Genomic DNA, 16,482 nt, shown 5'->3' on the forward strand with positions numbered 1-16,482 from the left:
CCAAATTCGTAACAATACTAAAGATGGTTTGATTAAATCTCTCAACAGTGCCGTATGACTGCGGATGTAAAGGTGTTGTTTGGGTTTTGTTTGCGCGGCATAGTTTGCAGACTTCTTTGATTGCAGTCGAGCTAAAACTTTTTCTTTGATCGGAATTTAATTGAAGAGGCACTCCATACTTGGAAATCCAATGCTGTATCATTACCTCTGCTACCTAGACAGCATCTTGATCAAGGATAGGATACACTTCAGCCAATTTGGGAAGTAATCTATGACAACGATGATGTACTTATTGCCATCAGCTGCTCGTGGCAGAGGTCCCAAGATATCAAAAGTGATGCGTTCAAAAGGCGCTCCTACATTATAACGTTGCAGGCTGCGTTTCTTCAGTCCTTTCTGACCCGCACAAGCGTTGCATGACTGACACCCCTTTTGCAAGTCAGCCCTTTCGTTACTGCAGTAGAAGCGCTTTCGAAGTCTATGCAAAGTCTTTTTAATATTCCGACGCGGCCTCCTGTTGGACTGCTATGTCACATTTTTAAAAACATCCGGGATCTTGGAAATATCAGCTATTCGATCTTCCGGTATAAGACGCAGTTATGAATATGGATTCAGTTCTAAAGAGCCAAATTTTTTTCGTCTTAGAACTATAGATCGAAATGTCCTGCTAGGTAGATTTCGATTTGAAGTTTCCTTTAAGTCAATTATGGGCTTAATATCGCTGTGTTTCAACTGGTCTTCTCTGACTTCTTCATTCTATGGGTCTGAATCAGACTACGCTGAAGTTGTAACTTGATATGCGAGCGGGTTAACCAGCTCGTATTTCGTTTCGACCCTGGACCAATATTTGCAGGATTTTGCGGGCAGGGCTTCTAGGTCATACGTCAAGTTTCCGTGTGACGAACTATCCGATGACAGACAGTAACGTCATACATATATAAAGTAAGAAATTTAGAACCAGTTCTTCACAAAGATTTATAAAGGAAAGTATTGCTTGTTTATAAAGGAAAGTATGGCTTGTTCATAAAGGAAAGCATTGCTTGTTTGTAAAGGAAAGTATGGCTTGTTTATAAAGGAAAATATTGCTTGTTTAGAGTTTTGGTTTTAACATTTATTAAATTCTTTATTGCATTTATTGGATTATTTGAATTTCAATTTTTGGTCTTTGTGAAAAATTGGTTCTAAATTTCTTATTTTATAGCTTTACTGATAAATTTTCAGCAGCTTAATGCGCGAAAATACTAGGCATGATTATAATTTGTTTTTTTTTTTTTAATGTTTTGTAGTTATATGTATATATATATGTTTGGTGCAGCCGATTGCAACGAAAAAGGGAGGTGCACATGTACATATTACAACAACTCCATACACAAATCTTCAACGTTCTACGTCTAATAATTTTTGAGAATCTTTTTTGTAGAACGTTTTGCTGCAACATCCGAACTGACCGCTAGTTTTATGAAAGCCATGAGTGCTGTTCGCCGTGAAGTTACTAGGCGTTTTCGTTCCTATCTGCGACAGCGCAATACCGAGGCACACGAATGTTTCACCCAAAAAATAATGTGAGTGCATTTTTTCAGTATAGTAATTAACGTAGTCCTGTGTGAATTCTATGATAACACGCATAATATATTATAGTAATACGTAACTATATACTGTTAATGGTTAATACGTAAGAAAAATTATTCTAGATACAAAATTTGAGTTTCCAATAATTTTAACACGAACTCTTAACCTTTTTGGTCCCTTGAGATTCTTGTTAACGAGATTTTATTGCATATGATAAGTTATTTTTCCCCTTTCAGTTTATAAATTATTTATGAGTTTTAAAAAAAAGCTTACTTGATATGTTACCAGCAGTGCATGAAACGCCAGCATTCTATAGAATACCTAGGGATTTTACAGAATGTCTGGCGTTTCTAGACAAAGTATGAAATATAAGAACTATTATGTACTTTACCAATGCATAATATATAATATCTAGGCGTTCTATGTAATGCTATTTAAGCAAAGTACGAAAAAAGGTCATGATAAGGCTATTCTTTAAAAGACGAGTATTCCTCAAAAACACAAATATTATTTTGAAAAAATAATGAAATAGTAAAAATAATAAAGAATTTTATTAAAATAACTTTTATTTAAAACTTTTATTTTACTTTATAAAAAAGATTTGAAAAATAACTTATTTTTCATTATTCTATTTTATTTATTATTCAATTAAACTTAAAAAATCTACATTAATTCAATTAAAAAATCTACAAAACAAAATTTATGACTTTCTTATAAAAAAAACACTGCATTAAATATACATAATTAATGCATTAAATGCGTAGATTGTATATGAATGGATTAAACGTATGGATATTCGAAAAGAATCGAAGATGTATTTCATACTGTTACCAATTTTGTACATATGTAAATAATTTTAGTGAAATTATAGTACTTTTTGTGTACTATAACATGAAATACTTGAGACGAAGCTCTGCCGGAAAAATAAAAGTTCAGGGGAAGTCTATTTAACATTGAGTAAACGGCTATCTCGCTAAACTGGCGATATATTGCCAAAAGTCGTAAAACTAGGTGATATTTTGTCCAGTCCCTATTTAGCTGTAATTGGTACTTGGTAGTGTAATTGAATAACTGTAATTTATCCCTATGTGTAACTTTAATCGTATCCCAGTGGCGTAGCGAGCAAGGGGGTGTATGATGCCCCGGGCGCCTGTGGCAGTGGGGCGCCAAATGGTCTCCAAACAAGATTTTCAGGAAAATTTCAGTTTTTATTTTGATCGATTTCTGGAAAATATATTTAAAATTAATAATTATTGTAATATAATTAATTACTTATTTTCTTGATTTGTCTGATAAAATATGTAATAAAATGTTTGCAGTACATCAACCAAATATCTCCGCATACAAAACGTTCTTTCTGACCACTTTATTTCTCTAAAATAGGGATATATTTTTATTTTTTTAAAACAAAATGCACGTATAAATCCCGCTTTTTATTTTAAAACGATAACACGACCTTGTCCCGAATTTTTCAAACATATCCAGTTTCCAAAAACCGATTCCATGTGTGGAAAGAGAAAAATTTGAAATGATAGACTTTGATAAAGTAATTCATAAATTTGTTTCATCCAAGGCAAGAAAAATGTATACATAGTAATTAATTATATTAATGTATTATAATATTAAATTATTATTAATAAATATATCTATTTTATTCATAATATATATTAAACTTTTTATTGTTTAAAATTTGTACTTTTTTTAAAACAATTATATAAATATGTAAAATAAATAATACCTTTTTAACTAATTCTAGATCATCGTATTTTTCTATATGTATATCGTATATTTTTCTGCCGACTCAGAATCCAATGCTAGTTTTCCGAATCCAATGCTAGTGCAGTTAGGTAGTGACTATTCTGAATATATTTGAATATTTTATGGCAGATTCAGCACTTTATTATTATTTGTATTATTTTATTATTACGAATTTATTCTACACATTATATTACCGTAAGTGTTTTTTTGGGAGGGGGGGCGCCAAAAAGGTATCTTGCCCCGGGCGCCAGTTATGCTCGCTACGCCACTGCCGTATCCAGTCCCTATATGTAACTTTAACTGCATATGCCCTAGAGTAATTTTGAGAAATGAGAGGTACTACAGATTTCTTGGCTGCCGAAGGAAAACTATAAGTTCAAAGCTGACTTCAGAGTATTAAAATATCTGAGACCTCCGCCTTTTAGATGCGCTTTGCATCGCGTTGCGTTAAACGTTTTCAGTAGTTTGAAGTGTAACTAAGTGCTCTGTGATACTAAGAAGATCTGTCATAGTACTTTTGTGGAAAGTTCTAGAATTGTAAAGCATTTCTTTTGCTAAAAATAAATTTTATGAAACTATCATCGGTTCTGTGAGCCTTCAATCCATTACGAACCCGTACAAACCCAACAATACTTGTACGGTCTGTCATTTGGCATTCTATAGAATGTTTAGAAAATGTATGAAATGTTAATCGTTTCATACATTGCCGAACAGATTTCGGCATTCTAGAAAATACCTAAGTATTCGATAGAATGCCGATTTTCAAACATTGCCGGGGGCATATATATTATTAACAGTTGTAAAAATGATGTAAATAGGCCTTCAAAACAAAATCCTGAGAAACTGCTTCTAAGATTGACACGAAATAATTATCAAATTAAAACTAAACAGACAAAGAGTGAAAGAGAACTTTGAAAATTAATCAAATTTTTAAAATTAAGTAAAGTAAATGGAATCCATTACATGAATGTGGACTGAGTTTAAAAGTAATATTTAAAAATATATGAAAAAAGCAACAAAAATTATAAAAAAAAAAATAGAATAAGAAAAAAGATGTATAATCATTAACTCAATAAAAATAAAAAATCTGATGTGTACACCACATGACTTCCTTGTACGAAATATTAAATTATACGTTCTTTTCCTGCATTTCATTTAAACAGATTGAATTAATAGTTGACGAATTTTGAATTAAATCTGCTCTGCCGATAGTGCAACAACCACATTAGAATAAATACAATCGTTCACTATATTTATATACCATAGCGACACTTCGGCGCTAGCTTCACTTAACAGCGCTACATCTCATTCATTTTATAACTCAGAGTGCACAAAAATTACATCATCTGAAGAATTATCACAAGTTCTATTCAAATAATAAATCTTAAACGATGGATAAAAGAAATGAAACAAAGAAAAAAGAAACAGTTTTTCGCAGCCGATTAAGCGCTGCTTACCTAATGCGCATGCCCAACTAATTAATTCAGTTCTCCCTTCGCGGCAAGGCAAAAATATATAAAAATTGAAAGACATAGAAAAACATAAAATACCAAGTACAGTTAAAACAATAAAAAGAAACATTTTTTACAATTAAAATTACAGCTTCTACACAAAAACAAGCTAATAACTTAAATGATAATTCCAGAATGAATTAAGTATAATCTAATTCACAGTAATAAAAGAAGACTTTGCTGTTTTCAGAGCTTAGTTTCTCTAGATTGTCAACAAATCCACTATTCTGCCAAGTTTCAAATGTAAACAAACATGGCTGCCATGGTAATTAAAAATTAGGCTTAGCCGCCCTTAAAAAACTTTTAAATTGTTGATAATTCCACAATTATTGCATGCAAGTTAACTAATGGTATAAAAATTTAGCCAGAACAACATAATTCAATTATTTTTAAAGCAAAAAATGCACGATTTACAATATATGAGAATAAAGAAAGTGAGCTCACTGATCCGAATAACAGAGTGGATATATATATGTAAGATAAAAAATATGAAAAGCAAACTTGTAAATTTAATTTACATTAACGCCTTTTAGGTTTTTTTTTTTTTTTTTTTTTTTTTTAATTTCATTCGGCAGCTTCCATGTTTCTGTCCTAAAAATAGCGCTGTAAGTCTAAACTGCGTCCTTAAAATTAATCATGCGATCTTTCGTAACCCTTAATGCAGATGCTTCTTGACCAATCACCAAATGGCAAAACAAAACTTTTCTCTTCGCGTGCTTCCATTTTGCATAACTATGCACTTCAGCTTAAGATGTAATTTTGCTGGCTTGCTTTCTCTCTTAATAATATAAAAAATGTAAATCTTCTGTGGAAAGGCACGACTAGAGTGCCAAGTGATTGTGGCCACAAATATCAATTGCAAATAAAAATGGAATTAAAACTGCCTCGACTGCCAATTTCTTTAGATACACTGACTACCAATAAGTATTTGGACACCTATGCAAATGACGATATCTGCGGTCCCAAGGTACGCCACGGACTCCGCCGGTGTGTAGGAAACAGCATCGGCTTTAGTCGCATGCAAGATGCCTCGCAGTTCGGAGCTCTCTGATTTCGAGAAAGGTATAATTATCGGGTATCACAAATGCGGCCGATCCTTAAGGGACATATCTAGCGATCTGAAGTACCCAATATCGACAGTGGCCTATGTGATTAAAAAGTGGAAGGTGAGAGGTGATTGTGGGAATGTGCCCCGAGTCGGCAGACCAACGAAACTGGGGGATAGAGACCGAGTGCTGTTTACAGAAATTCGGAAGAACCGCACCCCACCGATAGTCCTCATCCGCGAAGAGTTTCAACAGGCATCCGGGAGTATTGTTTCAATGAATACCATCCGTAAGGAAGCACATCTGCTTGGTTTTCATGGTCGTGCTGCTGCCCATAAGCCTTTGATCACAAAGTCCAACCGCGCTGCTCGGTTAATGTGGTGCAAAGCACATCGAAATTGGACCGTAGATCAGTGGAAACGGGTTCTTTGGAGTGACGAATCAAGGTTCACCTTTTACCGTTCGGATGGCAGAGTCTGGGTCTGGCGTCTACCAGGAGAACGTCTCCTGCCAGAATGCATTGTGCCAACAGTCAAGTTCGGCGAAAGTGGAATTATGGTCTGGGGGTGTTTCTCCTGGTATGGGCTGGGACCCTTGGTCCCCATTCATGGTAAGCTCAACTCCGATGCCTACTGCACTATTTTGGATGACAATGTGCTTCCTACGTTGTGGCAGTTTTACGGGTTGGACCCTTGTTACTTTCAGGACGACAATGCCAATTATCATGTTTCGACGTTAACCAAGGCTTGGTATGGTGCCAATGGAGTTCATCGAATGGACTGGCTTGCACAGAGTCCAGACCTGAACCCTATCGAGAACCTCTGAGACGAGTTGCATCGCCGAATTCAGGAGTGCACTACCCTTGCAAAATCGGTGAAGGAACTTCTATGTCTTCTCCAAGCCGAGTGGAAGAAAATACCACTAGCTGTCATACAAAGACTTGTGGAAAGTATGCCCCGGAGAGTCCACGCTTACCTGTCGTGGAGGCTCTACCTATTGATTTTGAATAAAGTTAGTTTTTCTTTTCTATCACAGGTGTCCAAATACTTATTGGTAGTCAGTGTATTACCAAGTTAGCATTATTAGCATGCTACGCAATCAAAATTTTTCTTCAATATGGATCTAAGCACGCATCGACACTGCTCCGGCTTTTCCTTGTGCTTTTATTATCATATATATATATATATCACATCATTTATTATCATATCATATATATATATGTGTGCGGCCGATTGCAACCAAAATGGGAGGTGCACATCCATAGGTTATAGCAGTCCTATATATAAAATTTCAACGTTCTGAGGCTACTCGTTTTTCAGCTATGCGAAATATATACATACGGACGTACGTACGTACAGATGCCACGAAAAAATCTCTTCAGAATCCATTTTAAATCAGTTTTATAATTTTTTTGAGGAAAAAGAGTCCTTTATTCTGTCCTTACATACAGATATCACGCAGAAATATCGTTAAATTGCATTCGAAAGCGGTCAAAATGGATATTTTCGTTGAAATATGATACCCGAAATTTTACGTTCTTCCTTTTTACTTCGTACAAGGACGTAAAAAATAGAGTAAAGAAAAAGGCTGTATAATTCATTTTCCGACTCAAACTTTTTTTAGAGGATGATGAACCTAACAACGATATTACTTCATTTTCTAACATAATCAGTTACTTTTCGGTCTCTTCTAGTTAGCTGAGGCACCGGAATTAAGTATTTTAAATTATTTGCACCTCAGAAAATTAAAAATGCCAAGTCGATATAATGAAGTTGCCAAAACAAAAATATATTAAACATAATTATTCAAATATGATTTCAATGAAGCAAACATTCGTAAAGTCCCCCCCCCCAAAAAAAATGGTTAAATTGCCAAAAAGGAATCCTGTACATGAACATCTGTACACAATAGCAAAAAAAGACCCTGAGGTTTTGTATAAAATGGAATTAACCGGCGATCGCGCCTGCTGCTTTCAGCGGACCTGCCCGATTAAAGACATCTTTCTCAAAAGAGCCGTATTTCGCCCAAGTGGTTGAGGTCCAGTGTAATCGAGGCCAAGGTTACACTTCTTATGTTTCCGAGGTTTTCGCCTTATGGAAAATGACTTCAAAATTAAAGAGTTGCCCCACCAACATTCCGCCCTTAACCGGCCAAAATGGAATTACATACACCGAAACTGAGAAAGCCGAGTCGCTTGCCGATTGCTATGCTACACAGTTTTGCATAAACAACATACAGTACCAACCTAAGGCCACTTGGTTACATACACACTGACAAGTTATACGCAACAGTACAGCATTATCAGAACTCCTCCGATTTATCCACCGAAGGTTCTTGGTTACATCGAAAAACTCAAGATCAAGAAAAGCCCCGGGTTGGATAAAATATCTAACAAAATGCTCAAGCACATGGCAATGCTCATGTTATTCAAACTGGTGAAAATCATTTATGCCATTTTAAGACTTGGATAATATCCTGCAATATGGAAAACTGCAATAATTACCCAGTAGAGACATTAGGTTAATTGGAAAAGCCGGAGAGATGAAAAATTAGCAACCGCCTTCGCCGGGAATCGAAACACGGACCTCTGGAATACCGGCCCAGCGTGCAGAACCAGTACATCACGAAGGCACGCTAGGAAAACAGGAGAGATACCTAATAACGTCAGTGCTTAAGTCTGCAAAACAGGCAAGTGATCCGAGCTCATACAGGCTCATAAGCCTACTCTAGTCGCCGGGCAAGATTGCTGAGCATATAACACACCATGGAGTGCTCGACCATGCTGTAGTAAACAACATCCTTATAGCGGAGCAATATGGATTCCGCAGGCTGCACTCTATAATCCACCAGCTATACAGGGTGACCTAGATAATATCTACGGGCCTGCAGAACAAAGCCGAAGCAATATTCCTGGATGTAGCCAAGGTCTTCGACCGTGTTTGGCTGAAGGGTCTCATATGTAAGCTTATAATCCTGGGTTTCCCAGGCTATATCACAAACATCTTTTGTTCCTATCTAACAGATAGACACTTTTTTCTTCGTGTTAACAACACACTATCCACCCTTAGACCCGTTAGGGATAGTGGCCCACAAGGGTCCCTTTTGGGCCCTTCAATATTTACACGAACGTTATCCCACAAACATCACACACCACTTTTGCGATGCACGCAGACGATACGGAAATTCTTACACAAAGTGCATCTCTCAGCCCAGTCCTACAAGCACTAAAAGACTACATACACTTACTGCAGTCGTCGCTTAATGCCTGGAAGATAAAAATAAACGTAGAAAAGTCAGAAGCAGTACTCTTCACCAGAAATGTGACAAAAGTATCATTTCAATATACCACGAAACATTCCAACAGACCAACAAGTATCCTTTCAATATACTTATGTTGAACATCCCTATCCCATGGACTAAGGAGCCCCGTTACTTAGGCGTATCCTTGAACGTTGGCTCACTTGGTCCCCACACACTACACAGCTCTTAGCAAAGTTCCGAGTTTGTAAACGTACACTTGCCCCATTAATTGTTCGAACAGCGTTCTCTCTACTGATAATAAAATACTCATTTACAAGACCATGTTGCGTCCCATACTCACCTACGCCTGCCCTGGCTGGAGATATGCCTGCAAAAGCAAATAGAAAACCTACAGATTGTTCAGAATATTCCATTACGAGAGGGTGGGTTACAGCCAAAACATCGCAGAAGAAAACAACGCCAAGGGAAAACGGCGTGGTGATTGGATTGGATTATTTAAATATGGAAAAGCACACGAGGGCTATCTGCCTAAAGGAAGGGATGCCTTCGTGGAGGACTTTCTAAGGGAAACTGGCTCGTATACACGTTACACATGGCGAAAACCACGAAAACGCCCATGCAGCCAGCCCTTTCGCGGGATTCGAACCTCGGACCGAAATACCAGTGTTCAGCGTCTTTACCGCGCGGCCGCTGGTGGGCCCGTCGTGGTACAAAACATCGTGGGAGAAAACACCGCAGTTCTAAAATATCGTGGTAGAAAATAAAGCTGTTCAAAAGCTTCGCAAATTAAAAACATCGTCGTCGAAAATATCGTGGTAAAAAATAAAGTATCTACAAATCATCAAATATAATTCTAACATAAAAGTTTTAAATTTTTCTACTTTCCATATTAAAGTTTTATGCATTCATATAAAGCGTCTGATTAATTTTTGGGTAAATCTGGAAAACTGAAAGTGATACTCTTACCTGAAGCCCTTGGCAGTTTTTAATGGACAACCGGGTGTGGTGCTTTACGTGAAGCCATTAATGGAAAACTACACTCATATCCATAAATTAAGGATAATGCAAAATCAAGCAAAGGAAGAGTTAGAAGCAAAACAAATTTGACTTATTTGTAAAGCTTATTTATTAAACAAAAGGTAAAGAGCAAAAAAACATGCTATATGTTTGATATTATTAAAAAAATTAGGAATTTTTTCTCCCTGGAGCAAATTACAAAAAAAAAAAAAAAAAAAAAAAAAAAACCTATTTACAAAAAAAATATATATTACATGATTGGTATGATTGTTAATACATTGTATGTCTCCCAGACGATGCAATACAGTCCGTACAACGCCTAGGCATGCTGAGTATCAAATTATCGATCTGATCTTGGGGGATATTACACCACTCAGAAAGCAATGCTCTCCGAAGTTTCGGTAGACATGTAGGAGGAGGTTGACGGGCTGCAACTCGTCGCCCAAGCATATCCCACACGTGCTCTACTGAATTCAAGTCCGGTGAGAATGCTGGCCAGTCCATACGGGTGATATCCTCCGATTGAAGGCATTCGCTTACGATGTTTGCACGGTGAGGACGGGCTTTGTCATCCATAAACACAAATTGTGTGCCCATGGCGCCCCGAAACAAAGGTACATGTTGTTCCAGAATGACGTCCCGATAGATTTGGCTTGTCATGGTTCCAATTTGAACATGCAGGTCAGTTCTGGAACCCAGAATAATTCCACCCCAAACGAACACTCCTGCACCACCGTAACAGTGTCGTTCAATGATGTTTTGTTGGTAGTAACGGATACCTGGTGCTCTCCATATAAAAGTCCGGCGAGAATCAGACTGCAAGCTAAACCTAGACTCGTCGGAAAACATCACACTAGCCCACTGCTGCGGTGTCCACAATGCATGCTCTCTACTCCAGGCTAACTGCAGACGACAGTGAGTTGCAGTAAGTGGAACGCATCTGACAGGTCTACGAGCATATAGACCAAGCTGCCCTAAGCATCTGTACACGGTCTGCCTTGAAATTGACGTACCAGTGGCTGAAGAGAGCTGACGAGACAGGTCTGAGGCTGTGCTCCGCCTGTTTCTTTTGGCAGTAACTGCCAAATACCGGTCCTCATTCGGCGTTGTAACTCTGGGGCGACCTGTGCTGTAACGTCTACTCACATTACCATCATCTTGGAATCGTTGCCCAACCCTGGAGATGACACTCTGGGCAATTCCAAGTTCATCTGATACTTCCAGTTGGGTACGCCCACATTCCAGACGGCTGATAATTCTACCACGTAAAAAATCATCCAAATGCGTTCTTTGTGTCATAACTATTCGGTTATTGCACTGAAATGCTTATAAAGCGCGTGCGAACAATTTTGCTTCTTTGCCTGTATTCCTTATATATCACTCTCTTACACTCTCGTCATTGTGACGTACTATCGGTGTCATCTGGTTACTTCCTGAAATTTGCATATTATTCTTGAAGATGTGTGTAGTGATTTTACAGGTGATATATTCATTTTAGAGTTCGATTTCCGCGTGACTCCGAATTATCCTTAATTTATGGACATGAGTGTGCATTAAAATATAATCCAAAATTTTTCAGTTTTAGTATTTAAGACTTTTATAGCCATGGGAACATATTGGATTTTTAGTAAAATTGAGAAACCGTAAGTGATACTTAACATGAAGCTCTGAACAAGTGTTCGAGGAAAAAAATTATCATGATGTGATACAAAGCTTTGAATGAACTTCAATTTGGTATTTAAAACTCGTATATTAGATTTTGACTACATATGATAACCCGGAAGTGGGATTTTAGTTGGAACTCTTAACAGATTTTCGTAAAAAATATAGAATTAATACAAAAAGTGTCTGATGAAAAGGTTTATCGAATTACGCCTCCAGTTGACTGCCTAAATTTTTACACTATTCTATTTTTTAAATTATGTTATTTTTAATACAAATTATTTTTTTAGTTAAATTATTATACCGAAAGGACTTGTAGTCTCCCAAATACGATTTTGCGTTGTTTCACTTGGAATGCCTAGTTTCACTTTTCGTTAGAGTCTGTTGCCATTCGGAGAAACGTACGATATTCTTCTTTCAAACGTAATCTTTCTGTTAATGATTAACAAACTAAACTATTTAAAAGCAATAAACACAGAGAATATTATTTTTTTCATGTTTTAGTCGGATTGATTAACATAAAAATGCATTTAATGAGATATATTCCGATGAGCTCAGAGATCACGTGACTCGTGTATAGCTAATGTAAACAAACGAGGTCATTCTTCCTCTTCTTCTCTTGCGGAATTTATCTCCTTCATAAAATATCTAATTAAAAATATTAAATATTTTTATAGAATTGCGTAATCTACTTTTTAGTTTTCTGAACATACACAAAATATAAAGCATTCATGTTAATCTAGATATATATTCATTTTATATATTACAAAATGTTTTACTATTCCTCGTGAGTCATCTCTACTAATAAACAATATTACACTTTAAAAGATTTATATTGTTTCTCTTTTGGGTGACCGTTAAAATCTGAACCATTTCAGACATTTTAATACTATTTTATTTTAACATTATTTATTATACTGCCGCAAATTTATAATACAAAGTTTAATTTCCTTTAATCCAAAAGCAATTAAATTATATATTATTCAATTATCTAATAAAATATTATTTTTATTACAAAAATAAAGGGGCAAGCATTTGATTAAGCTAGTTTAAATTAAGAAAAACCAATTTTTAACTCATGTCCAATTATACCTAATAAAATATGCTTGTGCTCAAAAAATAAGCAACAAACGCTAAAAAAAAGGCATGAATGTAAGAGGGGGAATTAAAACATACAATTTACAATGACGCAAAGGTTGCATCGCCGAATGCAAATAAGCAACCAAAATTAGCATCAAACGCAATTCCGCAATCACACCACAACACCTTAAAAAGGGGCATTCCCGACCTATTCGTCAGTTAGCAAGCAGCGATAGTTCCGTGTTATCCGAAATAGCCAAAGCAGCCACCACAGCAGATAAGCCGAAGACAACATTTGCCCGATAAAATGCGTTGGAGGTCTGTCGGGATGTTGCAAGCTGGTGCAAAACATCCGCTGCTGCGAAAGAGTTAAATGTGCCTCGTAGTGGTCACCAATATGCTGCGGAATCGTTATCAAAGAGATAAGAACCCCTGTAGAAGACATGCCGAAGGATTGCACAACGGCAGACGATTGCCTCCTCTGTAGATCACTAACATCACGACAGCTGGTATCACATCTCTCTGCTGCTGCAGGACGGTCCATAGTCCCCAAAACTGTATCATGTCGACTACATGAAGTTGGGCTGCAATTACCTGTGGTTTGTGTTCCTTTGTCCTCATCGCATAACAGTTCGCGGATCAACTGGGACCGTGAACATCGCAGTTGGACATTAGAACAGTGGGGCTATGTTCTCTGTACGGATGAGTCTCGAATAAACATCCAGTGGAGACCATCACAGAGGAGTCTTACTTGTATGAGCTGGGATAGCAACGAACGGTCGTCCCGACCTCTACGTGATTCCTGGCAGTTCCAAGATAGCCGTCCGAAATCGCGACAAAATTCTACACCCTTTGTGTCCTTTTATCGGTGCAATAGGTAACGACGCGATATTTATAAACGATATACGCCCGTCTGCACAGAGTTCGAGTGGTAGTACGGAGTCATCCAGAGAATGAAACCCTTCCACATCGGCCGTGGCCTGTTAGATCACCGAACCTGAATTCCATACAGCAAGCGTGGGATATGTTGAGATAACAGACAGCAGATCGCAGTGTGCCGCCATGCAACCTCCATGAGCTTCGACATGCATTGCTACTGCGACAACAAACGATTAACGACACTCTTGCCAGCTTGCCTCGCGGTTGTCAAGTATTAATTTCAGCTAGAAGGTATCATACCCGTTATTAGCGTTGATTGCATATTTTCCCCCACGCGTTTGGTCTTTCGCTGATGTGATGGGTGTAATGTATGTGTTTTTCCCGTATGCTTATGTTTTATTGTTTGCTATGTAGTCTATTAATGCCATACCAACTTCTTAGATCAATTTCCCGCATATCCATTAAAATACATTTTGTTTTATTTCGTGTTTTACCTTTATTGCTTATCTTTTTAGTACACGTGTATAATCGAAAATATTGTAATATAGACCTTTCTATATTTATTGGAACAATCAACTAGTTTTAGTTCTCAAACAATCAACCGGAAGTAATACTTTACTTGAAACTCATTGTTATTTGTACTAAATTTTGAAACATAGACTTCATTTTTTTCTAATGCATTATCCTCTGTTTTAAACCTTGATTGTTGTAAAATAAATATTATCAAAGTATTCTATGTAATAAAATAATTTATTCAAAAAATCTTACTCCGTAACTCACATAATAATTCGGACACTCCAAATTTTGTTGAAAAATTTTGGCAGACAATGTTTCTAGTTTTTGTTTTATATCGCATCGCAAGAATTATCGTCTGCATTTGAAAATTGTTATTTGCTCGATAAAATATAATAACAGCTTTTATATCTGAAATGAACATGGCAAGACGCTAAAAATTAACCACCAATTCTGTTGGAAATTTAATAATTCATCTTTTCAAATACAGTCAAATTATTCTAATATCGAAAAAATTCTTGATGTAAAGTGTTTAATTGTCTCAGGTGTGATAAAACGACAGAAAATGCATGGAACTGTTGAAAATGCATTGGAGTCTGGACCACATTTCAAGCTAACACCAAGAAATCGCAGAATTTTTGTATGAAAAATTAAACAAGACCCAAAAATGAGTGTTGTAAAACTTACAGCGTATATAAAAGAGTAGTTTTCAATTAAATTTAAACATGAAGCTATTAAAAAAATTCACAAAGACACACAGAAACAATGAGGAGGAAATTGTTCCTCAACAAGAAAACAAGGAAAATACGCCTGGCGTTCGCAAAATCCACGGTAAGCAAAGATTTCTCATATTGGAACAATGTTATATTTTCAGAAAAGTGAAAATTTAATATATTTGCGTACTATTGATGAATGAATGGGTGGCAAAATCCAAATTAAGAGTCGAATTCGAAAAATCTATTGTCTAATTTTACACAAAGGGGTACAGGCATAATGGTTTGGGAATGCTTCGCTGCTTTTAGAATTAAAAAAATTTAGTGTTTATCAAAAATAATACGGATTAGTAAAAATGTATAACTATTCTTAATGAAAACTTGAAAGCGTCGGCAAGGAAACTTAGAATGGAACTACATTCAAGTTCTATCAGAATAATTATACAGCCTTAAATTTTCACTTGTGGTTCGAATACTTGGAACACAGCTGTCCTGAAGTTATCAAAACACTTTCAGATTCTCGAACTTAAATCATGTGGAACGATTATGGAGTGGGTTGGGGAAAAGAATAAAAAAATCATTCTTCTTCGATAGCTCTGCTAAAAACAATTCTTACGTAGTAATAGAATATTTTTGCAGGGGGGGGGGAAGTTGAAGAGCATGAAAAATGTAGTCTTAGCTAAACGACATCGAACGAAATCCTGAATGTTCCGTTATTTTTATGTTTTTTCATTAAATATAAAATGTTTATACAAAGTGTCCGAAATTTACGTGAATTCATTTTTAGAACGTTTTGAATAAATAATTTTTTTAGCAAAAATGTTTTAAATAACATTTTTCGAAAACAAGCAAGTTTTAAAATATATGATCAAATAGGTTATATGGAAGAAAATAAAATCATTTTGCTAATATTTAGTAACTGATATTTGCAAATAAGACGGGAAAACACAAATGTCTTAAAACAAATGACAGCCACTGTAATATGTACACAAAGGTCTCTTCGTGAAGATGGGTTTCTTACCTTACGTCAAGAAATTCCAAACTTGCCATTGGAGTGTTAAAAAGATTATCCAGTCTTTCAATAATATTGTGAGATAAATCCAAGTATTTAAGTTTCGGAAGGTTTCTAAAAACTTTTGGGTCCACTTTGTATATTTTATTATTGCTCAAATTCAAGAGAAGTAGCTCCCTCATGGCTAACGGAAACAGCTCAGAACCCAAAGTACTCAGCTTCCCTCCAGTGAATTCGAAATGGCTAAGCTTGCTAAGGCAATTGGTCCATGAATATTTATCCCCTCTTCCAGTGTCACACAACGAACAAATCTTTTCTGTGTTAGAGCTATTCACAGCTATAAACCTGGAAAATAAAATATTAAGAAAAGATTATTTCGTTTACAGTTGGTGCTTAAAGTTCTTAAGATATAACGCCCTGAACTATGTCTGAAGAAGTATTACATAATTATACAGACAAAG

The 16,482-nt window shown here is 36.2% G+C and overlaps 1 protein-coding gene across 1 annotated transcript in view; it reads right to left on the reverse strand.

The window, feature by feature from the left end:
- LOC118200853 (uncharacterized) overlaps window positions 1-16,482 on the reverse strand; it is a 151,950-nt gene that overhangs the window by 106,825 nt on the left and 28,643 nt on the right. Inside the window, exon 3 of the mRNA XM_085824043.1 lies at window positions 16,031-16,366. Within this exon, the coding sequence (XP_085680169.1) occupies window positions 16,031-16,366 (336 nt within the window). The remainder of the gene's footprint in view (window positions 1-16,030; window positions 16,367-16,482) is intronic.

Source organism: Stegodyphus dumicola, chromosome 9 (assembly GCF_044657685.1).
Source record: "Stegodyphus dumicola isolate Sdum_Otavi_A_Nest chromosome 9, ASM4465768v1".
NCBI lineage: Eukaryota > Metazoa > Arthropoda > Arachnida > Araneae > Eresidae > Stegodyphus > Stegodyphus dumicola.